The following is a 25,292-nucleotide window of genomic DNA, read 5'->3' on the forward strand; positions in this document are numbered from 1 at the left end:
AACATAACAGTGTAGGCAGAAGTTCAAGCTTGCACTTTCCGTGCGCTGCACTGAACATTCCCTTAAATAGCAGGCACATGTGTTTGGGGGCTTGTATTGTGCGTGGGAGGGGGGTGATGATGGGGTTTGTGGGGAGCGGGGGCAGGCCAGTAGGGAACATAGTTACAATACTTCTTTTGTACACTTCGGCGACCACTGGTTTGAAATACCTTTTGTTTCTGGTGTCACGTGAGGAATGTACTCTTGATGGGGAATTGGTCACTAACTTATTATGATTCTGTATGACTTGTTTAATGTAAATATTTTTAAAAAAAGGTTGTTTACCACAGAGAAAGATGGTCGCTCCATACGCAGGGCAATGTCCTCACCTGGATTACCTTCGTCAATGATCCACTTGCTTTGGAAAGTGGAGGCCTTGGCTCCTCAGATGAATCTCAACGCGCTGGACTTTCTCTTGATCATATCACACCAGGCCGTCGCCACAATTAGCGGCGCTGAAGGTTAGGTGATGCTGGCGCTCACAGACCATGTGGACGGTTGCACTGACCATGTGCCTTTGAGTGTTGTTGGGGGAGGGGGCCCTGTGGTGGGGAGGGCGGTGTGCTTTGTGGCTTTGCTACTTGGATTGAGAGAAATGGGCGTGCCACCAGACTGTTGTGTGGGTGCTTCTGCATTGTCCTTGATGGGGAGCGCAGAGCCTCCCAGAAATCAGCCAATCCCTTTTCCAGGCACCCTGGAAAAAGGTTTTCTGAGGTAGGTTGTAGGAGAGAATGGGCCAGCTGGTTACAGTCGGTGGCAGAGCCGGGGTGGGGTTGTGGGGCGGTCAGCCCCTTTAATCCCACCTGGTGCCCAGTGGGTCCCCAGTTTCCCGCTGGTGCCCTACTATCTGCCCCCAGCACCAAAAGCTGTCTCCGCTACTGGTGACTGTGTGGGTGCAGTGGTCCATGCAGTGCCAATGGGGTGCTATATGCCAATGCTGGCGCTTTTTGGATATTGGGGCCTTGCTCTACGGCCAGCACCCAGCTGAAGGTATTTCTTATGCTGCACATGTATGAATGCACCTGGGAACTATAAGGATATTGAGCATTGATAAGAGGCAAGATCAATGCACCCAATCAGCCCAGCGTGTCGAGCTTGGATATAGGGGGATCACTAACAAATATTGTAGGGGCCTGTTCAAATAAATTGAGATTGCTCATGTATCTGCAGTGGGAAGGAATAGACTCTCCTGCATCTGGCGAGGGATGCAAGTTACCGCCCAACACTGTTGGGCATGGGTCAGTCTCTAGCTGTGATGCCTCCAGACAGCCTCATTCTGATGAGGCGGATGATTCTGAGAAAAGGCACTTGATTGGTCGCACGTCCCCATCGTCAGGCTCTTTCCAACCTATCTGATCTCTCTCTGAACATGGTGAAGACGGATCATTGAATCAACGCAGAAATGCAGACAAAGGCACAGGAACCTGGAATCTCATGCTCGCATTGGGTCCAATGTGATCATGGCGTGGATTTGCAATGACGGATGCCATGATATGATATGATAGGTTATTTATAACGCGCTAAATACCCAGAGGTTTCCAAGCGCGGACCCGGGGATCGAACCTGTGTTGCTTTGTGTCGTCTTGCTTTCCTAGGCGAGCACTTTGCTCCTGAGCTATCCTCCCGAGACAAACATGGTGCTGACCGTTGCTCTATTGATGCCAACAGACTGCCCTGCTTTTTCTTGTAAAAGTACAAATGGGCCCAATCTGTTTAAATCGTGTTGGTGCAGAATTGAGCATTTGCATTTCTTTTTACTTGGCTGCATACACATATAAACATGCATAAGGACAAGAGACGCAGCTTTAATTAGTTTTATTTGGTTAGCTGCAGTGATGAAGAGAATGCTATTATTATTATTTAATTCATATTACGTGCCACATGCCAGTGGTCCTCAGGGCACACTTAAAACAACATAACAGACATGCAATCGGGGGCTGGGGAAGAAGAGGATAACAGCAGTGTCGGTACAGCCAACCCATGTTCAGGTTAAAGAGTTGGGTCGGTATCCAGTGTTTATACCACAAAAGAAATGATGACAAGCCTTTTAAACGACACCTAAATAACGAACAAAAGTCGAATTTTACATTAAAAATATATATGGGGGTGGGTTCATGGATTAAAATGGGTAGAGGTAGTAAGGGGGAGGGTAAAAAGGCAGTAGAAAAGGGGAGCCCCAAATTAAAAAAGAAAAATAGGTGTTTTTAAGGTATGTCGTTATTTTGGGTGTCGTTGTAAAGACATGCAACAGATGAGTCTTGATGGCTTTCTTAAAAGCAAACAAAGAGGACACCGTCCACAAGGACATGGGAAGGGAATTCCATTTCTTAGTTGCTTGCACATTAAAACTTGTCCCGTCAAATCTGACCAACTTGAATCGTGGTTGCAGTCGTTTACGGAATTGGCAGAAAAATAGAGATCTCGTGGACTGAGCATCTACTAGACGATTCATGAGATATTGAGGAGCTGTAGCTGACTGACATTTATTGGTAGCGAGAGCAATTTGTGGTAATCCTATGCACCACTAGGAGCCAATGTAGGGCCCTCCTCGAAGCTAGGACATGGTCACGTTTAGATAAGCCATAGACTGCCCTAACAGCTCCATTTTGAGCAGTCTTGAAGGGAGTGTAAATTGGCTCAAAATGTTCCTATCAAAAGTCTGTTGAAATAATCCAATCTTGTGTTAACAAGAGCAGATGCAAGAAAAGATTGATTTTCGAAGAAAAGGTATGGTCTTATTTGATACAAGAGTTTAGTCACAGAGTGAAAGGAAAAGCGAAGATGGGGAAACATGAGATTTTATGGAAAGCTCAGCATCCAAATAGACTCCCAGTGTCTTCACGTGTTTAGCGACAAGTATCGTGCAGCCCATGATCGTAATATAATTGTAAACTGAGTCAAGTTATTTCTATCGGGGACCTGATACAATAATGAGGTGCTCTGTTTTTTCATCATTAAGGTCCAAAGAGTTAAAGGCCATCCGGAGTTGGATTGCAGAAAAGACTCTATTTATGGTTTCGGTGTCTTGAGTGTAGTTACCCGATAACTCGAAGACAATCTGTGTATCATCAGCATAGTTGGTGTATTGAACTTCCAGATTGTCCAAGAGATCAAGCAAGTGCCTGATGTAAATGTTGAATAGAGTTGCTGACAAACAGGAGCTGTCGGGTACCCCACAGGTGCTAATAATGGGGGAAGCTTGTGTGCCATTGATAGCCTCTCTGGAAGATCTTGGGCCTAAAAAGGATTGAATCCACTGGGCAGTGATCTCGGAGAAACAGGCGATCGCTGTAAGCCTGTTGATTAAGAGTGTGTGGCCAACAAGGTTGCACGCTGCTGAGAGATCTAATAACATAAGCAGCGCTGGATGACCCCTCACCACAATCCTGGAGATATTGGACTTAAAGTCCAATAAGACTCTTTCAGGGTTGTGTTTGGTTCTAAAACATGAAAGGTGAGTGTCTAGGGTGTTGTTAGCCTTCACGAATTCCTGGAACTGAAGATAAGCAACGCAGTCTAAAATCTTCAGGAGGTTCTGGACATTTGTAATTGGCCCATACTTTTTGCTAAAGAGGGGTCCACATGACTTTTCTTTAAAAGAGGAGTGATCCAAGCTTCCTTGAGACACGTGGACATAGGGCCATCTCTAAAGGAAGCTTTCACGATCTCTGTGAATCAAGGGACCAGAGGGTCGAGAGAGTCCTTGAGAATGTTGGCAGGGCAAATATCAGATGAGAGATGATCTTGGAGATTCCCAACGCAGTACATTGTCTAAATACAAACATCTTTAGATTGTACTTACTAACAAGACTATTTGTGGTCAGCGGGGGCTCTGTGATGATAGGACGGTCTTTCAAACAGAGTCGCCGAGATATAATTACTTGTTGGTGGACAGCAGTTTTCCTTGAAAACTTGTCCTGTATTCCCTGACACCAGGCTGAGTTCCTTTCTACTCTGAGGGAAGCTGAGGATTTTGGAAAGTTCTTTAGAGCTGGACTTAGCGTTGTTGATTCTAGTGTTGAAATTGTGGATTTCACCTCAATAATGGCTTGTTTGAACCCTAACACAGACTCCTCATAGGCTGCTAGTGTAAGAGGACAAGGATTTTGTCTCCAATCTCGCTCTCGTGCTCTTTTATGTTTACTGGCCTGAATAATATCACTAAACCAAGAGTTATTAACAGGCTCAGGCTTAATCAGTTTAGTCCTCTCCGGAGCCAGATGATTTACCATAGCCAGGATAGATTGCAACAGAAGCAATACCATGTGAGTGGGGTCATCAAGATGTTCCAATGTTTTTAATCTTGGGGCTAAGGATGCAAAGAAAATAGATGCTGTGATATGCTTGAAGTTCCTAGTTTCTTCATTACTCTCAGTAACCTATCCAGACAAAGAGGCTTAGAGGGTAACAATATAGAGAATGTAACTATTACATGGTCAGACCATGGATAGGGTAACATGGTAATAGGAGAGATTGCGATGTTTTGACTCAAAACCCAGTCCAATGTATGACCATCTCTTTGTGTCTGTTCTTTAACTGATTGTGTATAGCCAAATGTTTCGAGGGATGCTAATAAAGAAAATGGCTTGGGCATCATCATTCTTCTCTGTCCAGAGATTAAAGTCACCCATCACAAGCACAGGTTAGTGAGGACTAGCAATATCACTGAGGAAAGCCAGGAAGAGTTCCTCAAACTGCAGCATGTTATTTGGTGGTTTATATAAGACAACAATTCTCTCTGTGCTTTTCTGATATACTCTCAGCTTTCGGAGTTACAATTCACAGCCTTCAAGATGTGCTATGTTAACGGCGTGGCAGTCTAGGTGATGTCTTTCAATCAGGGCAACACCTCCACCTCTCTGTCTGGATCTATCAGATCTGAACATCTTACACCCAGGTGGAAGTGCCTGGGACACCGCATGAGAGGACGCTTCATGTAGCCAAGTCTCAGAAATAGCAAACCTATCTAGATTGGTCGTGGCAAGATGGTTTGCTATTTCCAATCCTTGCCAAACAAGAGAGCATGTGTTAAGTAGTGCAATATTAAGACGCAGCTCCTGAAAGGTGTTCTTTGGAGAAAGAGGGCTCGGTTCAACAAATGGTGGTCTTATCGGGACAATGTTCGGAATAATATTTTTGTTAGATGTGATCAATTAAACAACGATTGGGTGTAGACGACTTGGGTACAGGTAAAGAGATTGACCCAGGTTTGTTATTATGGGTAGTGACACTTTGTAGGCGAAAACCTACTGTGGCCTGAGGATCAATACTGCTAGATTGCCGTGTCTCAGCAGGTTCTGAATCAGCAGTCAAGGTGTTACTAAGGAGCTTTCATCCATCTTTCGTTCAGTGAAATGAGACGGATACACCCTCAACTGTTCGTAGTCATCTACAGTGGGTAGCTCACTAGTTTCATCAATGCGACTATAACCCCCTTGTTTCAAAATTTCTGGCCATATTTTGGGTGAGGATGTCCATTGCCAGGTAGCGGGTTACACATTTTTTCGTGCTTGGTTCATGGTTCCGTTGAACTCTGAGAAGGGGCTCTGACTCTAAAGTTATGCATATTCTGAAGCAAAATTGATAGGTCTGACATAACCCCCGGGACACGGAAGTCACAGAAGTACGAGTGTGGATCAACAAAAAGCTGTAAATAGGCATAAAGAATCAAAATACCTGAACAGTGAATCCAGAAAGGAGGATACTGCACAACAAACCGCTAACAAGGAAAGGCAACGTGCCCTTGCAAACCAGACATGAACCGGCGAAAACAGGACTGCCAACACGCTGCTGGGGAAAGATAACTATGCTCGGGTGCCTGGGAAAATGCAGTTTCCCGAGTAGGCTGCAGCAATACATAATACTGACGAGGGAAGGTCGGAATATGCCTTCTGTCTCGAGAGACCATCCAACCGGAAGATGCACCAGAGACACTATGGCCGGCGTTCATATGAGCTCACGTCAATTCCCACTGCCCCTACGATGGACAGGTATCGGGGAAAGGTAACCTCCCAGCTGGCCCTACAACCCTGCAGCAGTACGAACCCTACCCAGCATGGATGAAGACCCACATGAAGGATCTGGAGACTGCTCCATGGACGGAATCGACTAAAACACCAAGAAGCCATGCCACAAGTCGTTAGCGCCATCATGACGACATAGCTACGTTAGACATGAAGCATGCGTGTTATCACCACACTGAGACATTCACACACCCAACTACACAAAGAACACCGGTATACAGCTCTGAGTTATAGGACAGTGACATATACATACTGTCTGCACGTTTATTATTTTCCCATTCGGCTTGCTACAGCAGCACAGGAACGCAAGAAGCAAGAAGGGCTTGTGTAAATGCTTGCAGATGCATACATGCAAATAACCCATGGTGTGGCAGGAGCATTCAAGGGACCTGACAGCCATGACGCAATAACCTATGGACACTATGGAAGACATGTATAGTAGAAGTCAGACCATGGTTTAGGAGATCTAGTAGGCCACGATCGACTTATAGAGAGACCCCAAGCCACACAGACTGCTGTGCAAGCATAACCTCTGCGGCTGGGACGGGGCTGCTGCCAAGGTCGCAATGTTGCTAATGACATTCCACACTCTGAACCAAAGTAACACCGGCTGCAGGAGAGGTGCGCTCTCTGACAAATACAGAATAATTTGGAGCCCCTGTACTCCCAAACGTGGTCTCCAAGCACGTGATCTGGCCGAGCTGAGGAGCCAAGATTTGGTGGCTGAGAAGAGCAACCTGTCTCAATGACTAGACAATAGCAACAACAAAGTTGTTACATTCATGCTACAGTTCTGCGTTGGTAAAAGGAGTGCCCTCATTGCAGCTATGGGCTACACATGGTTATGATGCTGACACATAGTTGCACCTTGGAGACACATAATTGCACATGCACTGTTCACAGGTGACCTGCGAGCTGGGAACAGAGTTTGTCCCTGGCTTGGGGGCTCGCGGCTCAGCCAATCAAAAACAAGGACTCTAGGGGTGGATAGTGGGGGGGTCACTGACCAATCACGGGGCTTGCTCACTGTAACAAATCCAAAGTAACAGTTTTCGGGGATGGCACCTGACACAGCCTTGTCCAATAATACTGCATCTTTGTAGACTCCTATATGGGACCTACCACTCAGTAACCTATCCCGAGTGGACATAGGTTTTGGAGATGGTCCTAGAGAGTGACGCCAATTGTGACGTCACATGTCCTCAGAACTGGCCTGCAAGCCAGAGCTCGCTGAGAGATGCATGGACTTTCCTCCACTTATGTAATCCCTGTGGTTTGCTGGCTGTAATAAACCTCAGTTGTACCTTGTTCTTGTGTGGAGCTGTTATTCTTTATTGGCCAAAGGGAAGGAGTTAGGCCTTCCACGATCTCACACCTGCGGGCTCCTAGCACGGCTTGGCCGGCCTGGGGGTCCACCCCTAACAATACATTCTTACAAACAAGTCTAAACTGCTATGATGCGATTATTCCTAGCACTAGCAATCACGCAACAAGCATAAGGAGTGCAAGCTAATTTAGTAAGCAACCATCTAATGCAATTGGCTTTAAGTAGCCGGTGTGCAATTGGCTTTAAGTAGCCGGTGAAAACCAGCCTGCCAACACTCCGGCCCTGACACGCCCCAGGGAAAAAGATTACGGTGCTTGGGTGCCTGGGAAATGTAGTTTCCTGAGTAAGTTGCAGCAAAACACAAAACATTCTTGCAAATTAGTCTAAGCTGCTATGTGATTATTTCTAGCACTAAAAATCACACAACAAATTTACAGCTGCATGTTGCAGCTGTACATTTCAAAGGTATATGTTGTAAATTATTGATGCAGTATAGACATTAGATCTGATATTTATTTTATGGAATCTCCAGAAAAACAAAATAATATATTGGAGGTTCATATGTTATCTAAATTTGAAATTGAAACTTGTATTTGATTTATTTTCGTATATAGCCCACGGACTGCTTATTCGTGTGCTTAAAAGTGCCGTGGGAGGAAGAACGGACCTGCATTTGTAGTACTGTATTGCAGGGAGCAGGTGGTAGCGTGCTTTGAACACCTCCTAGAAAAGGTTGGTTTTGCAAAATACATGTAAGACGGTCTCAATCCAAAAAAGTAAGGGGAGAGAGTTCCAACGGGCAGATGCTTGAAAGCGTGCTGGTCTACTCCCAAAATATATGCAGGCTCTGCTTCTAAGAGAAAGTCCCTCTTGGTCGGTTGGTAGGGCAGGAACAGTTCTCTTGGGCAGATAGGACCATGTCCAAGCAAAGGTTTGTGAATTAGAAAGTCGCCCTCCTCACTTTCACACAGCCGATAAATTGCAGAGAATTTAATAAATACGTGGATACGAGCACTGTGACTATTGTGTTCTGTGCTCTTTTGGATTTATGAGCGCCGTGTGAGCAGGGGCATGCAGTAAAAATCCCGGTGTGCCTGTTTCCCCTGCTCCATGCAGCACAACGCCACCACCCCTGCCTGTGTTTAATTTTGATATGGGCAGCGCTGGCCATTGGGCTGGCTCTCGCCAGATCCGAGATCCGGTACCAGATGTGTAGCCGGCTCTTGGGATCCGGCCAGAGTCAGCCGCCCCAAAGCCCTGCTCTGCGCTGGGGAGAAAAAAAAACTAAAAAATACTTTCGTGCAAACTGTAACTTCCTCTGGTGACCCCATGCAAGAGGTCACAAGGGGAAATTAGTCCTCAGCCACGACCCGATTTATTTATTTATGCAATGTTTGTCGGGTACATGGACTCTGATTATTTATAAATAAATATACAGGTATCCGACAAACATTGTATGAATAAATACCCCTATTAACATCACCTATTAACAACACACACAATACCAACTGCTTTCAGAGGGGAGCTGCAGGAGCTGTTTCGGGTGTGGTTCAAGTAAAAGAAAACGTTGCTTATGGCGAACAGAAATCAACCTGTTTGAATAGCACCAAAGGGGGATTTTTTTTATGGCTTTTAAATGTTTGGTTGTATCACTGAAAGGCGGAGACACAGGGTGTAACAAAATTGGCCTGGCCCCCAGTGCAAACCATGAAAATGGGCTCCTGTAACCCTATGGCGACAACCACATCTCTCACCCACCTCCACACCCCGAGACTAGTCGTTTCATTTGTGTCAGAGAACCTCACAGGGCACAGTGCCAGATGATCGATGCCACCGGATATCAAATACAGCGGTAAGACGTTATTACATCGCTAGGCTTTTTTTTGCTGCAATTTTTGGCAAAAACATTCGGCCTAAAAGCTCATTAAAAAATATAGGGGGTGGGTGGGTAAGGGCATAAAAGGGGTAGGGAGGTGTGGGGTCTAGGGACTACAAAATAGGGAAGGGGGGCTTAGTGAGTAACCCCCAAATATAAAACTAATGTTGATGATTTCTTTTTCGGCAGAACATTTTTGCCTACAAACTCAGTGAAAAAAGCCTGGCGATGTAAGAACATAGAACCCAAATACAGCATTCTCTGCAGTGCCCGAGGACCAATGGCATCGGCTCCTCTGAGCAAATAGGACATACATATACACAATAAAACCATCATGAGCCAGTCCTTTCCTGACACAGAATCCCAGTAGCTTGAACAAAAGCATCATTTAAACACTGTCATGGCCCGGTTGGGTCTCGTGTAATGAATGAATTATTGAATATCCAAGTTCATGAATTCATAGTTTGAAAATATATGGGAGCACCACTACTGAACACGCCCAAATACCCTGCTCTATGGTGTAATTCCCACTCGGCACGGTCCCCACCCCCGATTCAGCTGCCTGTACGTTCCAAGAAGAGAAACATCTACTTGCATATCACTCTGGATGTGGATTATCACATAAAACTGGTTATTTGGTTGAGTTTTTTCTAGCAGAGGGGCTCCCATACTTTTGGACGTTTTTTTAAATTAATTAATAGTTTCGGTCAAACGTTTTTTATTGCAAGAACTTCGACAATCGGCAATAAAACATGCAAAGTAAATATATGTTTAATTTTCAATGTTTTTTTTTTAAGGCGAGTACAAAATAAACTCTAAATTGGGTATCTTTTTGTAAATCATACCTCTTTGCACGTAGTAATTTATGCAAATTCAAGGATGCATTTTTACCTTAGTTTCTTGTCAGATTTATTTATTTGTTTGCATTTTTAAAGCGCTCACACAGCCCGGGGTCATCGAGGCGCTGTGTTTTCAGAATGTTAGGAGTTTACTCGTGCGCACCACGGCGGGGACTCGAACCACGGTCGCCGGGTTGGCCAGTCCACCACGTCACGATAGGACTAGACGATGGGGCAGAAACGACTAAAGGTTACATATGGGAACTGTGCACCCCAGGGAAAACCCAGGCATTGATTTTTGGGTTTTATAGTGTACAATTTTTACTAATTTTCCAACACAAATATCCTCTCTCGGGTTATATTTTGTGTGTTGATTTTCTGAAAGACAAATGCCTGTTAACCCAGTGTATTTTGTTCGGTTATGCAAAGCCAATGACATGAAATTTGCATATGTCACTGAAATCCTAATTTTTGGTGACGTCACACCCGGTGTGGCATGTTAATGAACCCCCCCCCCCCCCCCCCACTTATTTTTTCAGGACTTGAGCACTGAGTGAAAGTGTCTGCCACGCGCACATCTCTCTCTAGGCATGGGTGGAGCTGCCTGCAATTAAACGGAGTTGATATTCATACAATTTGCCTACAAACCTGTTACCTGCGGAGAACTGTCCAAGTTGGTCAGAGAGCACAAGGGTATATTCTGTTCCAAGTGCACTATTGAGAGGAAGATGCATTGACTTGCTCAAGTCATTTTTCTTTCTCCCCGAGTGAATGTTCAGTGCACGTGGCAATTTGCATAACCTATTGCACAGGCGTTGTAATCTAGGCCGGCCCAGAGTGTGGCGCGACCCGTGATTTGTTGCCGAGCTGGCGGTACGGGGCCCTTGGCATGGCTCGCAGGGGGAGGGGGGCACATTTTGTGCTGCGCCACTGTGCATAACATATGAAAACACGTGGAAAATCTCCATAGTGCGATTTCCGAAAAGGTGCTGCTGTATCGGTCACTTGGAAACGGCCTGTGCCAGATTTTCTAGCAGTGAATTATTTCTAAGGCCTGTCTGGAAATGCTTTAAATCAGCGCTATCTTGGGAAGCCGGCTGGAAATTAAAGTGAATTATTACGCTGACGCAGCCGTATCTCCCGCTGGATAGGGGCAGCGTGATTTGCGGTGTGTTCTCGCTGTCGGGCATTGCTATTGTAACGTCATGCAGTCTGCCATTCTGAGGAGATGCGCCCTTCACACTACAACATGCTGTGGCTTAGATGCGCGCCATTTACACGCCACTTTGTTCAAGCTTTCAGGGAACGTGCTTTAGGTTTAATCTGAATGCATTCATTGTGTCCGCCATGTTCAGATCTCTGGTCGTGACTTGGCTGTGTGACCTACGCACACAGCGCCCCCCACTGTTGGTGTTTACCAATAGCTTACGCTATTCCATTTTCTGTCAACAAATGAGCACGCAGTGGTCCATGGAATACAGCGGCTGCAGGTTTCATTTACATAAGACTGTAGGTATCTTAACTGACAATCCGTTACGTTGTTTGGACCAGTGTCCAGCAGACGTTTCTAGTACAGTTACCTTTTGTGGCCCATTTCTTGAAATAATTAGCGTCATGGACCTGCCGGTTGTTTGTCGGTACCTCGCAAACATCAATCCTCATTGGCGTTGGATTAATTAAAGCTGCTTTTCATTTGTTTGTTTTGGCAGTAGCACAAAATTATCGGTGCCAACCCAAGAATGCCCGCCCCCCACTCACCATCGAAAATTAGAGGCAAGACACAGCAGTGATGGGAGATTTGAAGGCCACAGATTTTATTAAAATCAGTTAGACTCAGCTTTCAAGTGATCCATGTTCAGCATTGTTATTGAAATATAATATACTGACAATTCAATTACTTCGAGGTGAACGTTTCCACTTCAGACACATTTGTTCTGGGTCAAAGGTCTTTTCTGGATGCCTGACTTCTGGGGCATAGTTCTTTTAATGACCTAGCCTGCCTGTCCCATTTGTCAGTCAGTGATGTTGAATGACCTCTCTTCTGGGGATAGAGGGCACTCGCAGTCATCCTGAGGCTAGCCGCCAGGCCTCGCCCCCAGGGAATGTGAATGCAGCACCCTTTTTATTTTGTCTATAAAGGTGGTGCTGTAGCGCCACCTGTAAGCCAAAATGAATGCATTGGAGTACAACTAGGGAAAATGGCATATGAGGAGGGCATTGTTTGGTTATTTACGAGGAGGGCATTGTTTGGTTATTTACCCACCCGTTGACTGCCCGTGGCAATGCTAATCCCTATGGCCATTCCCACCCACTTTCTGCCCCTCCCGCCCGAAACTCACTCTTCTGGGATCTTTTTGAGCTATCATTAGCAAGACTTAAGGAAGTGCCTATCAAGTTTTTTTCAAAGCAGTCTTCTGATAGCTAAGGGAGTCATTGGAGCTGTAAACGTGCTACGGGTGTAATACAAATCTCAACCAGGTCTGCCTTTAGCCACTTGAACAATAAGCAGAATGTATTTTTTTCACTGAAGTCCTGTCAAATACAACAATTAGCAAAGCCAACAGTTTTGGCTGGTGTTTAGGTATTAGATAGGCATTTGGCTGACACTGCTATCATATGCCCAGGTACTCATACCATTGTCAAACTGCTGCCATGAATGGCCCGTTAGTAGTATTACGGCAATGCCTACCTCTCCCATATCTGCACAAAAGCCAAAACTGTTGGCATTGCCAATGCTTGTATTTTGTTTTAGTAGCTGCAACCTTTGCTTGGCATCACCCTGTACTTCTGCCATTCTGCATCTATGACTTCTGTGGTAAGAAAACATGTTAGGGTCACAATGTATGACAATTGTGAAATGCTGTCCATAGGGCGTGGGTGAGAGGGTTCCGAAGCTTTGACCTGCAAAAAAAAGACTGAGTGATGTTACTCCCCCTTAATAAATGGGTTTCCTTTAGATTCCCCGCTCTTCCAATGACGGTGCCTGCCCCAATAGCTTCAGGGCAGTGGTCGAAGTGTACGAAAAGAAGTAGTGGAACTATGTTCCCTGCTGGCCTGCACCCACGCCCCCTCCCAAACACAATCCAATCCCCAAACACATGCACCTGCTTTTTAAGGGAACGTTCAGTGCATTGCACTGAATGTGCAAGTTCCAACTTCTTCCTACACTTTCATTTTAAAACTAAACCATTCCGGAACGGTTTCTTCTTAAAATAAAAGTATGGGAACAGTAAAACGGCAGAGGAGCACCGCTCCCAACCGCTCCCCCTCACTTCGACCACTGCTTCAGGGAGGGGCTTCAGAGAACCACAGTAAAAACTAAGAGGGGACTCTGTAGGTCAGAACCCCCACTTTCCAGAACTCCTAGTGGCACCTTTTTGAAACGTTAGGATTTCCTTGCCTACAGTTACTTTGGTGCGGGTGAGTTGCAGCTAATGGGAGCAATGTGATGCCGGCAGGGGTCAAGTCTTAAGAATTAGAGTGGGGGGGACTCATCCCCATATGCAATGGGTTGTGATGTCACCAGAAATTAGCATATCAAGGTGGAATATGCACTTTTCAATAAATTGGCTTTGCATAACCATCCAAATTGAACAGGACGAATGGCACTTGCCTTTCATAAAATCAACACACACGCAAAACCAAGAGAGGATATTTTCTTCTAATAGTGTTTTTGAAAACGTTAAAAGGTGTGCATGTTTTAAAGTCCAAAAACCAATACAAATGTTTTCCTGGGACTTGCAGTAGCAAAATGGGACATTTCACCTTTAATTGTTTATTTTTCATCAATGCACATAGTGCAGTGGTGAAGTGTCCGGCCTGCAAACCCGATCCCTGTGGTCGGCTTTAATGCGTAAATTCAAAGAGGACATTCAGTGTTTTGACATTTTAGCCGGGGGGAGGCAGGGTGGGGAGATTGAGTACACCCTCAGAAAAAAGTGGGTGGACTCTGTCCACCCACGTGTACCCTCGATTTGAGCCCTGGATGCCGGTCCTGTTTCCACGCGTTTGACACCTCACAAATCCCTAAACCAAGAGGCTTCCTTGTTCCTTCTGCTCCCTCTTATATCTCCATGCCGCAGGTCCCCATTGGCTGTCCAGTCCTGGGGTTTATGCCTGCGCAACACTCTTGTAAGGTGGGGAGACATAGGAGTAAATTGTCCTTCCTTCCAGGGGACTTTTTTTAAGGTTGGAGGTATTTAAAGCAAGTTAGGTACATTTTTTCCCTCGAGCTCCTATTCCTAGGGCCGGACTAAATTATTTTATACCATTAAAACATATCCTGCCTGATGTTGCCTGCAATACGAGTTTAGATCCTCTGCACTCCTGCGTCCGAAGCTTGTTGGAACCGCCCCCTTTCCAGATGTCCCCCTCTTTGCAGCAGATGAGTTGCTGTCGGAGCCCAGTGGAACTCTGGGACTTACTTATAAATGCCATATCATATCATAGTGGACCCCTCCACATCCGAACATTGCTGAAAACCTGGCTCTTCATCCAAGGAGTCAACTGTCCCTTCCTTTCCGACCCTGGGCCATTTTCACAGGCACCTTAATACTTCAGCGATGTGCTTAAACCCTACAGATGCCCAAAAGTAAAGATAATTGCGAAGTGGCTTAGAGTAATAGCGTTCAATAATGAACAACCAGCTGGGCCCTTGATTGTACACGTGTTCGAAGCAGGAATGCATTTAATTCTAGTGAATAAACTAGGTTCGATTTTATATGATGAATATCACTTTCAGGGACGTCATTTTGGGGTCGCCAGAGGTCGCAACTGCTTCTGAGTTCTTCCTTGCTACCCCTAAAAAAAAGGAAAACAAATAATTGTCCTTTTTTTGTAATGCAAGCTCCTGGGCTGTGGCCAGCACACGTGGTTCTTTACTTCTTGAGTGGCTGGCTTTCATGTTCAGGCCTCTAAAAAAGAAGAAAAAAAAGAACAGGAGTGCCACAAGTCTAACACTTTCAGCACTGACCCTAAATCAGAAAGAATAGGAAAACCAAATAATGTGTCTTTCTGGAATTCTATACAATAATTGCTAGACTCATTAGAGGTTTATTTCAGGCACACTTCAGGGGGTGAGTCACTGATTTAGTCTGTTCTTAAACACCTCAACTAAGCCTTTCATCCTTCTAAGGGCGATAAATGAGTACCAACACAGGTTGGGTGATATTGGGTGTATATTTTTTCTATACAAAGCGCTTAATCGTAAGTGCTATAAATAACACGTCATTATCATTTGGTCATGGACGTCTGCTTGCTTTCACAGTAATTTTGTAATATGGGTCTATACACACGGATCCTAACGATACATATGGCGATCCATTCTTGTATGAAATGTACAACACATTATAGTGATATCATAAACATATTTTTCATAGTCTACTCAGGAACAATGCTATATGATGCCACTTCCTGTTTTGTCAAGGAGTGAAAGGTTGAGTTCCATCCCTTCCTGCGATATCACTTTGGGGTGGGGTCAAATGACAACACCTCCTGTGATGTCATCAGAGGTCACGGGTCATGTGATGTCACTTCTGCTACCCTGGCATTTTGGTGAAATAACATCCCTGATCACTTTGAAAAATATGCAACATTCTAAGGAGAACTCCCACCCTACACGCTTTACTCATCTTTTCCTTCAAACTCACACACAGATGCTTTTTCGTGCACACCGTAATTAAGACGCACAACTGAGATCTGCCTTTTCTGAGGTAATGCTGGAGCTGTGACTTTGATCCTGCGTTCCTTATAATCTCCAAAGGGCGTGCACTGCAGGGATGCACTGTGAGCTGACGGGTTGTGCCTCATCTGCCTGCCATGCACATGTTGAGCCATGGCGACAATTACTGTATGGTCACAGGAAGCCTCTGGAGCAGCTCATGCTTCTCCTTTGCAAAGGGAGATACGAACCCTGTGTCCTGCAGGTGATGCTTGAACCAGTGGTTGATGTACTCGCCCATCTCAAGATAGATGTCTGGTTTATTTGCTGCTGATTAATCGTGTGATAAGCTTGGCTGGTTAACATATACCAAAATATCTTCCTTTCTTTTTTCAACAGAAGCATTATCTACCAATTTTGGGTACAATCTGCTCACTTTCATCATCTTGTACAACAACCTGATTCCCATCAGCCTGCTGGTCACGCTGGAAGTGGTCAAGTTCACCCAGGCTCTCTTCATCAACTGGGTAAGGGCCTATTTATCTTAGTAATGCTGCGCCCCTCTTCCTTCGATGTCCTTACCAATTCATACGTGGACCTCTGGAAGAAGCATGTGATGCCAAATACATTTGCATAATAAATACAAAAATAATGGCATTAGATCATATGAGTAAGAGTAAGTGAGGATAATCTCCAATGAGCCCTGCTCCTTGATCCACTTTGCTCCAGAATGACTTGGTTGGGTAGGGTATAACGGGGAGGGACTGCAACCTCAATCTCAACCTATACCTTCAGTCATCACCTGTATCTAGTAACACCAATAAAAGGAGAATGAACGGCAAGAGACAGAAGGTGCTTCCCATCTCTGGAGCCAGTGCTGCTCCTGGGCACCTACGACCCTTGCCTCGCTTCCTCAATCCCCAGGTAGGCAACATTAGCTCTACCCGAAGGCTGTCGCACCAGAGCAGAGGAGGCTAGGCACAGCATCCCCTCATCACCTGATATTGGCTAAGGCTCACCCGCTGCCCCACACTTTCCCAGCACCTTTGTTCAATGTAGACGCTGTGTGGCTGCAGCCAATAGAAAACACAGCCCTTGACTCTTCCCCACCAGCCCCAGGAGGGGCATCCATTTCACAGGAGCCGAGGAGGCAGCGGGTGCATCTCAACCCCTGCTCCTCTGCACTGCTTCTGGAAAGCCATGCTCCAGCTAGATGGACTGCACGAGGGGGTTCCTTCAATGTCAAGTAGTGCCTCAAAAGCACCAGCATATTACGGCTTAACACCACAGGCTCTCAGTGGGCTTCCAGAATCCCTCGAAAGAAAATAGAACGGATGAAGCAGTCAGAACTATTTGCATTGTCACCATGGGAGATGTTGTGACCCATCAGTGAGACTAGGCAGTGTTCTGTTACATTATGTTCTGCTTTGTAAAGTGTGATATGTAACTGTGTTTGGTCTCTAGATGTTAGTAAATGACAGTGAGTGCATTACAGATTGTATTAATACTGGGCTGCGTTGTATCTTGCGAGGTTCAGGGATACATGCAAACATTTTGGGGACTTAAATGCTGACTATGAACAACAATCAAAATGTCACTCTTGCTAGGATTGACTTTACCTCATTAATGATACGATAGGTTATTTATAACACGCTTAATACCCAGAGCTTTCTAAGCGCGGACCCGGTGATCGACCTGTGGTTCTCCGTGTCATCTTGCTTCCAAGGCGAGCATGTTGCCCCTTAGCTATCCTCCCGAGCTATAGTAGCAATTAAAAGATCACTTGATTGCAAATGTTTATTGAAGTGAGATTAAGCTGATCAAATATGACTGGGCAATTTAAGGACTTAATTTCATCAGTACAACTTTAGAAAGTTAAACTCACATTATTAATAGATACATCAAGGTTGATAGATACTGTAAGGGTGCAGACGTAAGGCTTGGACACAATGGTGGCCTGTTTTTGGATCTAGACATTTATTAATTAAGAGGGTTGTAAAAATGCCTCTCTATCCCTAAAGATGAGAGGGATTTCCCTGCCTCAAAGGAAACTAGTGAAATTGTCAGGAACTCTGAAACTAAAAAGTCTGCCACTGTCATATCCCAAAACCTACTTCTGTCCCTAACACTAATAATCTAAGACAACTGTGCAAGGATGATCTCTTCCTAAAGTAAAGTGTTCTTTTCAACCAACAGAAAAGTTCTCAGTTTCGCTGGTAATAAAGTGATTCAAAATAATGTACCAAAATACAAGATTCCAATGGTAGGGTTGTGCTCCTTTCTCCTAGACTTCTTCTTATCTGAAGTCACTGGATAATTCACGAGGAACTGTTTCTTAGCCTCAAAGTTCTTGTGTCCTACCAGCTTGGCACTTCCACTACCAAGCGTAGGATTCCTTTTATCAGTCTTAGGGTTTTTGACCCTCTTATTCTCAACCACTCATGTCGGTGCTGGTGCCAGGCTTGCAATACTTTACACGGCTTGATTCACTCTCCTGCTAAGCAAGTGTTCTCTCCTTTGCTGTCTTGTTTTCTCTCATAGGGTTCCAGATCCTCTTTGCTTTAAACTTTGGTTGCTCATATGGGTGCGGGTCCCAGACTTGCACTGTTGTGTTGAATCCACTTGGTTTACTCTCCCGCCGAGTATACCACTCTCTCTTGTTTGCTTCAGGGCCACAGACCTTTTCTTTCACCAGGGTCCCAGACCCTCTTACTCTTGGGTGCAGGTCCCAGACTCCCAATGTTGCCCTGTATCTGCTTTGTTCACTTGCCTGCCAAGTATACAACTCTCTCTCATTTGCTTCAGCATCCCAAATCCTCTCTTTATCAGGGTCCCAGACCCTCTTATTCTTGGGTGTGGGTCCCAGACTTTCACTGTTGCGTTGTATCTGCTTGGTTCACTCTCCTGCCAAGTATACAACTGTTCCTCATTTGCTTCAGGGTCCTAGACCCTCTCTTTCCAGTTCCTGAGCTCCCTCCCTGGCTCGTCCAGACTTCTAAAAGCTCCCGGGCAACCTGCATACCCATTTGCTTACTTCTTGGACATACCAGCAGTTCCCGGGCAGTTGTATCTCTTCTGGAGTCTCCAGTAGCGTTCAGGCATCCGGCGAGGTCTGCAGCGGCTCTGCAGTCTGATGCCTTTCCCGGCTGCGCTTTCTGTCTCTTCTGCGTTTCGCCAGGCCCTGGAAGGCAGCGATGATTCATATGGCAGCAACTCGAGTAGTCCTCTCGTAATGGACCACGCTCGGTACTCTATCCTCCGGTTCGGGCTTCCCTTGCGGTTTACACCAGCTGCTCCCATGCACGGCTCCCACTGTTCTTCTTCGGAGGACGTCTCTCTCTCATGTCCCAGCTGTGCCTGAGCTTGAACTGCCATCAAACTCCCGCGTGGGATTAATGTTCTGCTTCGGGCCGATCACTGGCATTAGGATGCTAGACTGCTTGCTCTGATTCTTGTGAGTAATCCTTGGACTACGGGCCAGCTTCATTGTCACTGTACCAGCCATAAAGCTATAGGCATGATATCTTGTACTTTCTGGGTTTTCAGTGTTGTTGTGTAGGTTAGATTGACTGACTTGACAACAAACTACATTGGCTCTATCCAGGGTAGTGGGACGGAAGATTTCAAGTTGAAGAAGGGGTTGAATGTATTAAAGTGGGGTGATAGTGTTCTCTGGTGATGGCTGTCCCCAATGCCATAAGGGGTTTTCTTCTCCATGTGATCTTCCCTCAATGCACCACAACCAGTTGGACAATTGTACTGTGGACGCACCGCCCTAGCCCCATTGGAAAGGTCTCCTCCTAGGGGAGAAGGAATGACATAGTCAGATTCATCACAATTCATTGAATAATGTAAAGGGTAATGCCTTAAAGAACTCAACAGGTGGCTGGAATATACTTAACTTAAAGGGGGAATGAGTAACAGTGGGTGAGTTGTGATCGTACAAATAATATCTGAACCTCCTGAGAGCTTGAGTTCTAATCCCAGTCTACAATAGTTACTTGATATCAATCCATATCAAAGGCTCTATGATTCAGATGGTACACTAAGGGCCCTTGTTCACCACTGCCATTTGGGACATGAGAACCTGCATGCACACCAAACTCCACAAGAAGCAAAATAGCTTATTCTTACTCACGCTCTTTGACCTCAACTTCACCCTTAATCTTGCTAAATGCCCGTTCTTACAGATGTTCTCTGTCCTTCAGACACATCTGCTCTCATTGCAAATAACATTTTTACTTTCACCAATAGAATCCAAACTAGCAGGACATCCCAAGCTTTCCACCTTATGCTCTCCCAACTTAGTTCATCTGATCAGTTTCACACTCAGTCCACTTCTCTCTCTCTATCTTACCTGCCATTTTGAATTCATAATTCTAACTTTTTCTCCAATTGCTTCTGCACCCTTCCCAATCACTTTTCCCATCAAATCATTCAAATCACTCCGCAATTTTCCCTTCTACTTAACCAATTCCTACCCTTTCTGATCTAGTCTAATTTTTTCTAAACTGCTTTTGTCCATCTATTGCTGCATACTTCGCTGATAGATCTAGGCCTTGGCCCCTCCTGCTTCTGCCCATTCCCTTCTCACTTTCTTCCCTAAAGCTCTTCCAGTCTGGTTCTTCCATCAGCCTGAACAATAGCCAGCACTTGGACTTTCCGATGAATGCATGCCACCAAGACAGCACTCGCCCATGTTGGCAACTTCGTAATCTGAGCCTTCACAGCCCACCTCTCTTCTATCCTTACCTTCCTTGATCATTCCACCCACGTTGATACTGTTGATCCCCATAACCTATTCACAACTATGCCAAGGATGGGCATCACTATGGCAGTCCTCAACTGGCTCTTCTGCATTTCAAAGTGGTCCTTTCCATTGCCCCTGTGGTCATTGAACTCCATGCCACTTCACTTAACAGAGGGTGCCCCACTTAGCTATTTTTAGCAACCCACCTCTTCTACCCATACACAACCTCTGTTGGTGGCATCACCTAAACATCCAGAATTGTTCCTATGATATTTAAATCTTTATCTCATTCTGCACTCTTACAGACACACTCCAAGCATAGGTCACTGACTGTCATTGTGCCTTCTGTTACTAGATGACTGCACATTGCTTCATTGTCAACACGACCAACATCATCTACTTTCCTCACAGATCCACAAAATCGAACCCTCCCTCTTGACCAAATACTTTGTGGTTCATTTTGACAATGAAAAGAGACTTCACAGTTCTATTTTGGACTTCTGATTCTGCCCACTCCCACTTCATCAACATTCACAAAATCTGCCCGCCTCATCTTCCATTCTGATAGGACTTGACTTAATGCTCTAATCCTGTCATGACACCTTGATGGAGCGTTTGCAGATGCTGGCGGCTGCCTTCCAGGTTGGTTCCATCACGTAAACACTGAGGCGTAACTATCGGTATATTCTTTTCCAAGATGACTGCCCATATTAACATTGCAGTACTACGGCTTGGAGCGTTGTAACCCTCGCTCTTTGCCGGGTCAGACGCTGTCCGCGAGTACTCTTGCTCTGTTCTTCCTTTTCCCTCTCCTGATTGCTTGTTTTCCTGCTTTCTGTGCATCCTCCTGGTCCATTCTTAGTTCTCGGGTGCCTTCTTGGTCCTAGGAATTCTGATCCTTACCTATCTGCTACTGGTGCCTTTTACCCACGGTGCCTCCCCTTGATCACATCATCGGAACTTTGGCATTCTACCAGATGATTATGATCAGTGAACAGGACAATGCAGAACGTCTTTCAAAAGAAAACCTAAGGCTTTTTTGTTGTTGCCGTAAGGATTCTTTTCCCTGTGGGCTGAGAACACGCCACAGTGTTGGTATCCATAGCCTCCAAGGGGGATAGACCCTACCTCTTCTCCAGCCGAAAGACAATCAAGAAGAAGAAAGGACCATTTGCACAAAGACTCACCGGACATACCAGGTGAGGAAATTGATCGGGAGACAACCCAAATTGAAAGTTCTGAGAGTGACTGTGAAACATTGCATTCTGAGAAATCCTCAGCATGCTGGAATACTCTCACATTCAGTTTCTCCCCCTCCCACTCTCCCTCTACTGAATATCTGCTAATAAGACAGCTCAACAAGTTTGCCTAGTCTTATGCAGACTGAACACAGATATACAAGTTGAAATCCTGACGAGTTCATCTCGGCCCTTCTTCCGCATTTGTTAAACTGAGTTCCATTAAACTGGTTAATAAAAGCACCCATTACAACAATGTTTAAAAATGGAGAGACCCAACCACGAAGTGCTATATATAAATGTGATCTTATCTTCCTCCCCTGAACCCCGTTAAATCTTTCAAGGTTCACCCCCCACCTCACCTTGTTCCCATCACACAGAAAGCTCAGTGTACTGTTGGTTTCTCATTCATGGTCACTGCATTGCAAATTGGATCCCCCTCTAGACTTCGCTCTGTCCCCTTTATAACAGAGCAAACAATTAAGGCCCCCTCTGTGCCCAGGCGTATTCCTTCTTATCAATGCCCACCAGGGCTGTTGCTAGGTCTGGAAAAGCTCTGGGGCTGTGCTAATGTCAGCGTTCTGGGCTAGCTAGCCTTTTGGTTGTATCCCCTGAGGTATCCGGGGCGACAACCAAAAGACCCAGGGCTATAGAGCCGTAAGCCCCAAGCCCCCCCTCTAGCAATGCCTTTGTTTCCACACTCCCTTGTTGGCCCAAAAGCTACCCCAGTCCGAACACCATCAAGAGTCCTTAAATGCTATGAAGAACAAGCAAGAGCATGCAGTGTCCCGTGGCCTCAAGACGCCTGTGATAAACGACTAACACAGTGTATATCATGAACACTCCCTGTACTATATATGGACAAGAATGGACCATTATTGAATGCAAGCATTACCCTGTGTTCCAAATATTCATTTTCATCAACAGTTTAATGTAACCTCTTCACCTCATTCCTGGTTGAGGCTGTCAGCCAATGAATTAATATCGCAAGTATAGACTGAGCATCTTTCCAACTTTTTTCTTTCAGGACAGGGATATGTATTATGCAGAAACCGATACCCCAGCCATGGCCAGAACCTCAAATTTAAATGAAGAGCTTGGGCAGGTAAGAGGATGTCTTCTGATTTCTTTTAATGTGTTGTTCCATTGAAAATGCACAGAGGAAAAGTATGCAAGGAAAATAATTGCATAGCAGTATCCTTCTTATGTGAAATGGAAAGGGTCTTAGAGTGTGCCTTACTTTACTCCTTTTCTTTATTTCAAGTTTGACATTTTGAAACTGTTGTGTATGTATATGCTTTTATTAGGGCTGTACTGAGTGTCTGCTTTGTGTAAGAATTCGGACAAGTTGTAGCTGAAATAAAACTATTCTGCTCTGGCCAAATACTTTCTTGCTACTGGGATTCATCTGAAAACTCTCTCTTCTCATTTGAAGCCAATGTAACTACTCAGTGTGGCAAATATGTAGTGAGGGTTGCAAAACAGAATGGAATTAAGCACTGTCTGACATAATTACTTTAATGTTTGTGCACTGGAGAGAAGTGGTGAGGACGAGTGAAAGGTGATCAGGATTTGTTTCAATGGTCAAGGCCTGCAGAGAAATGTAAAGCATTCTCAATATGTAGTGGAAACCAGTAGGTCTGAGGTAGTCTCTTTGGAGAACTTGCCTTTTGGGAACACTTTCCTTTGCCTCACAGGCCAATCTCCCCCAACAGGAAAGTTGTGAGAGATAAGAGAACTCTTCTGTGTGGGAAGAGAGCGATGGAGAGCACTGTATCTGCTAGTGTTGTGGTTGAAGAACAGAAGAGGGACTAGTATAGAAAAAGCTGCAGGGCCTTTCATTTTCTATTGTAATTATAAGGAGGGGTAAGAGGGTGTACACCTGCTATTACTTTGCTGAAATGTACTGTATAACAGATAACTGTGCCTGTGTAATCCTACGTCGGCCCACTATAGTATGACTTATAGCTCACGCATGCCATTGAGTACTGTCTTGTGATCTTCGACCTGCTTGCCTTTTAGTATCATTGTCTAGCCCCATTGGCTCTTAAACTAGTGTGACACTGAGCATGACTATTGTTCTCTGACCTTTAGATGGTAATTTATTGTGACCGCTGATTGCCGCAGTTTATTGATCCTGCCTAATGAATATGCATACTCACTGTACGCATGTACTTGTGTGTAGTACTAATATATATATATATATATATATATATATGTCCATAGCTTATCCATGTCTCTAAACCTAGTGCTCTTAACAGACAGGTAAATAAGCAGACAATGTATTGACAGTTCTCTAACCTGTACTGTATGCTTGTACATCTAACTCATATTATCTAGGCTACCATACCCTAGCCTAGGAAGCATTTGCACTATACGGTTCCAACCTATCTAACTACAGTGATAGCCTCGCATAATGTTAAGCTTATTCAGTATCTATTGCATAATGGCCACATCTACATTCCTTGTCACTAGCAATCAGGACTGCCACACTGGGGTGCCCCCATGCGAATCAGTACTTATCCCACCTAATACGACAGATACAGTTATAAACAACCCTGCCCACATTTATTCAAAGTACCAGGCTGTGCCAGGACCAGTAGTCTATGCTTCCCAGTCTAGCTCGACCAATGAGAGAAATAACAAACTACGTGCCAGACTCAACAAACTACATGAGCTGCCTAGACGACTTCTCCCCTCTACAAAACATGAAATGAAATGCCAACATAATAGGGAATGTAATGCTTCCAATCTCCTTCCTGCCCCACCAGCCACTACGAATTCCTAAACCCCTAAATCTAAGATTAAGTCTAGTGCTAGAAGTATACCAAATTCTGTACAAAATCAAAGTGGAAACGGAGGCTCATCCCTACAAAGGAGCGCTCCTTAATGTAAGATCACTAGTTGCCCACGCCCTTGATATAGCTGACCTAATTACTGAAGCTAACTTGGACTTCATTGCTATAACCGATACCTGGCTACATAAGGCGGCAGGGCCGTCACTTATGCTGGCCATCCCTGACGGTTATACTATATTTAGGCAAGACCGAGAGGGCACCCACGGAGGTGGAATTGCCATTATATCCAAAACGAATATATCGCTAAGGCTAGCCCCTACCCAAACTTTGCAATCTTGTGAAGCCCTTACCGCTAAACTCCCTATAACCAATAGCCAATCACTAACCATTCACCTAATTTACAGACCACCGGGCCCGCTTGGGACCTTTGAGGAGGATCTGCACAGGTTACTAACCAACAATGTTAAAACCACCTCACAACTGTTGGTACTAGGGGACTTTAACCTAGGATTTAAGGACCAACCAGACGTGCACGCTTTGACCATTGCTAAAACTATCAACTCATTAGTATTATCCCAAAAAGTCAACAATCCTACCCACTTGAAGGGTAGAATACTAGATTTGGTCGCTGATTCTAACTGTACAGCCACCATTTCTTCCATTGCCCTGGACCGACCACTCACTGGTGTCCTTTAATCGCCTAACCACCTGACCATCTACCACAGCCCTACCTACAGCACCAT

At 45.1% G+C, this 25,292-nt stretch overlaps 1 protein-coding gene across 3 annotated transcripts in view; it reads left to right on the forward strand.

Moving 5' to 3' along the window:
* The window catches only part of ATP8A2 (ATPase phospholipid transporting 8A2), a 3,773,191-nt gene that overhangs the window by 1,349,734 nt on the left and 2,398,165 nt on the right, over positions 1-25,292 (forward strand). For all 3 annotated transcript variants that reach the window (XR_011284127.1, XM_069639892.1, XM_069639893.1), the window contains exons 12-13: positions 16,163-16,290; positions 22,779-22,856. Coding sequence is in view for 2 of the 3 variants with exons in the window: in XM_069639892.1 (XP_069495993.1) it covers positions 16,163-16,290; positions 22,779-22,856 (206 nt within the window). In the remaining variant the exon portion in view is untranslated. The remainder of the gene's footprint in view (positions 1-16,162; positions 16,291-22,778; positions 22,857-25,292) is intronic.

This window comes from Ambystoma mexicanum, chromosome 7q, assembly GCF_040938575.1.
Source record: "Ambystoma mexicanum isolate Mex_15411 chromosome 7q, UKY_AmexF1_1, whole genome shotgun sequence".
Taxonomy (NCBI): Eukaryota; Metazoa; Chordata; class Amphibia; order Caudata; family Ambystomatidae; genus Ambystoma; species Ambystoma mexicanum.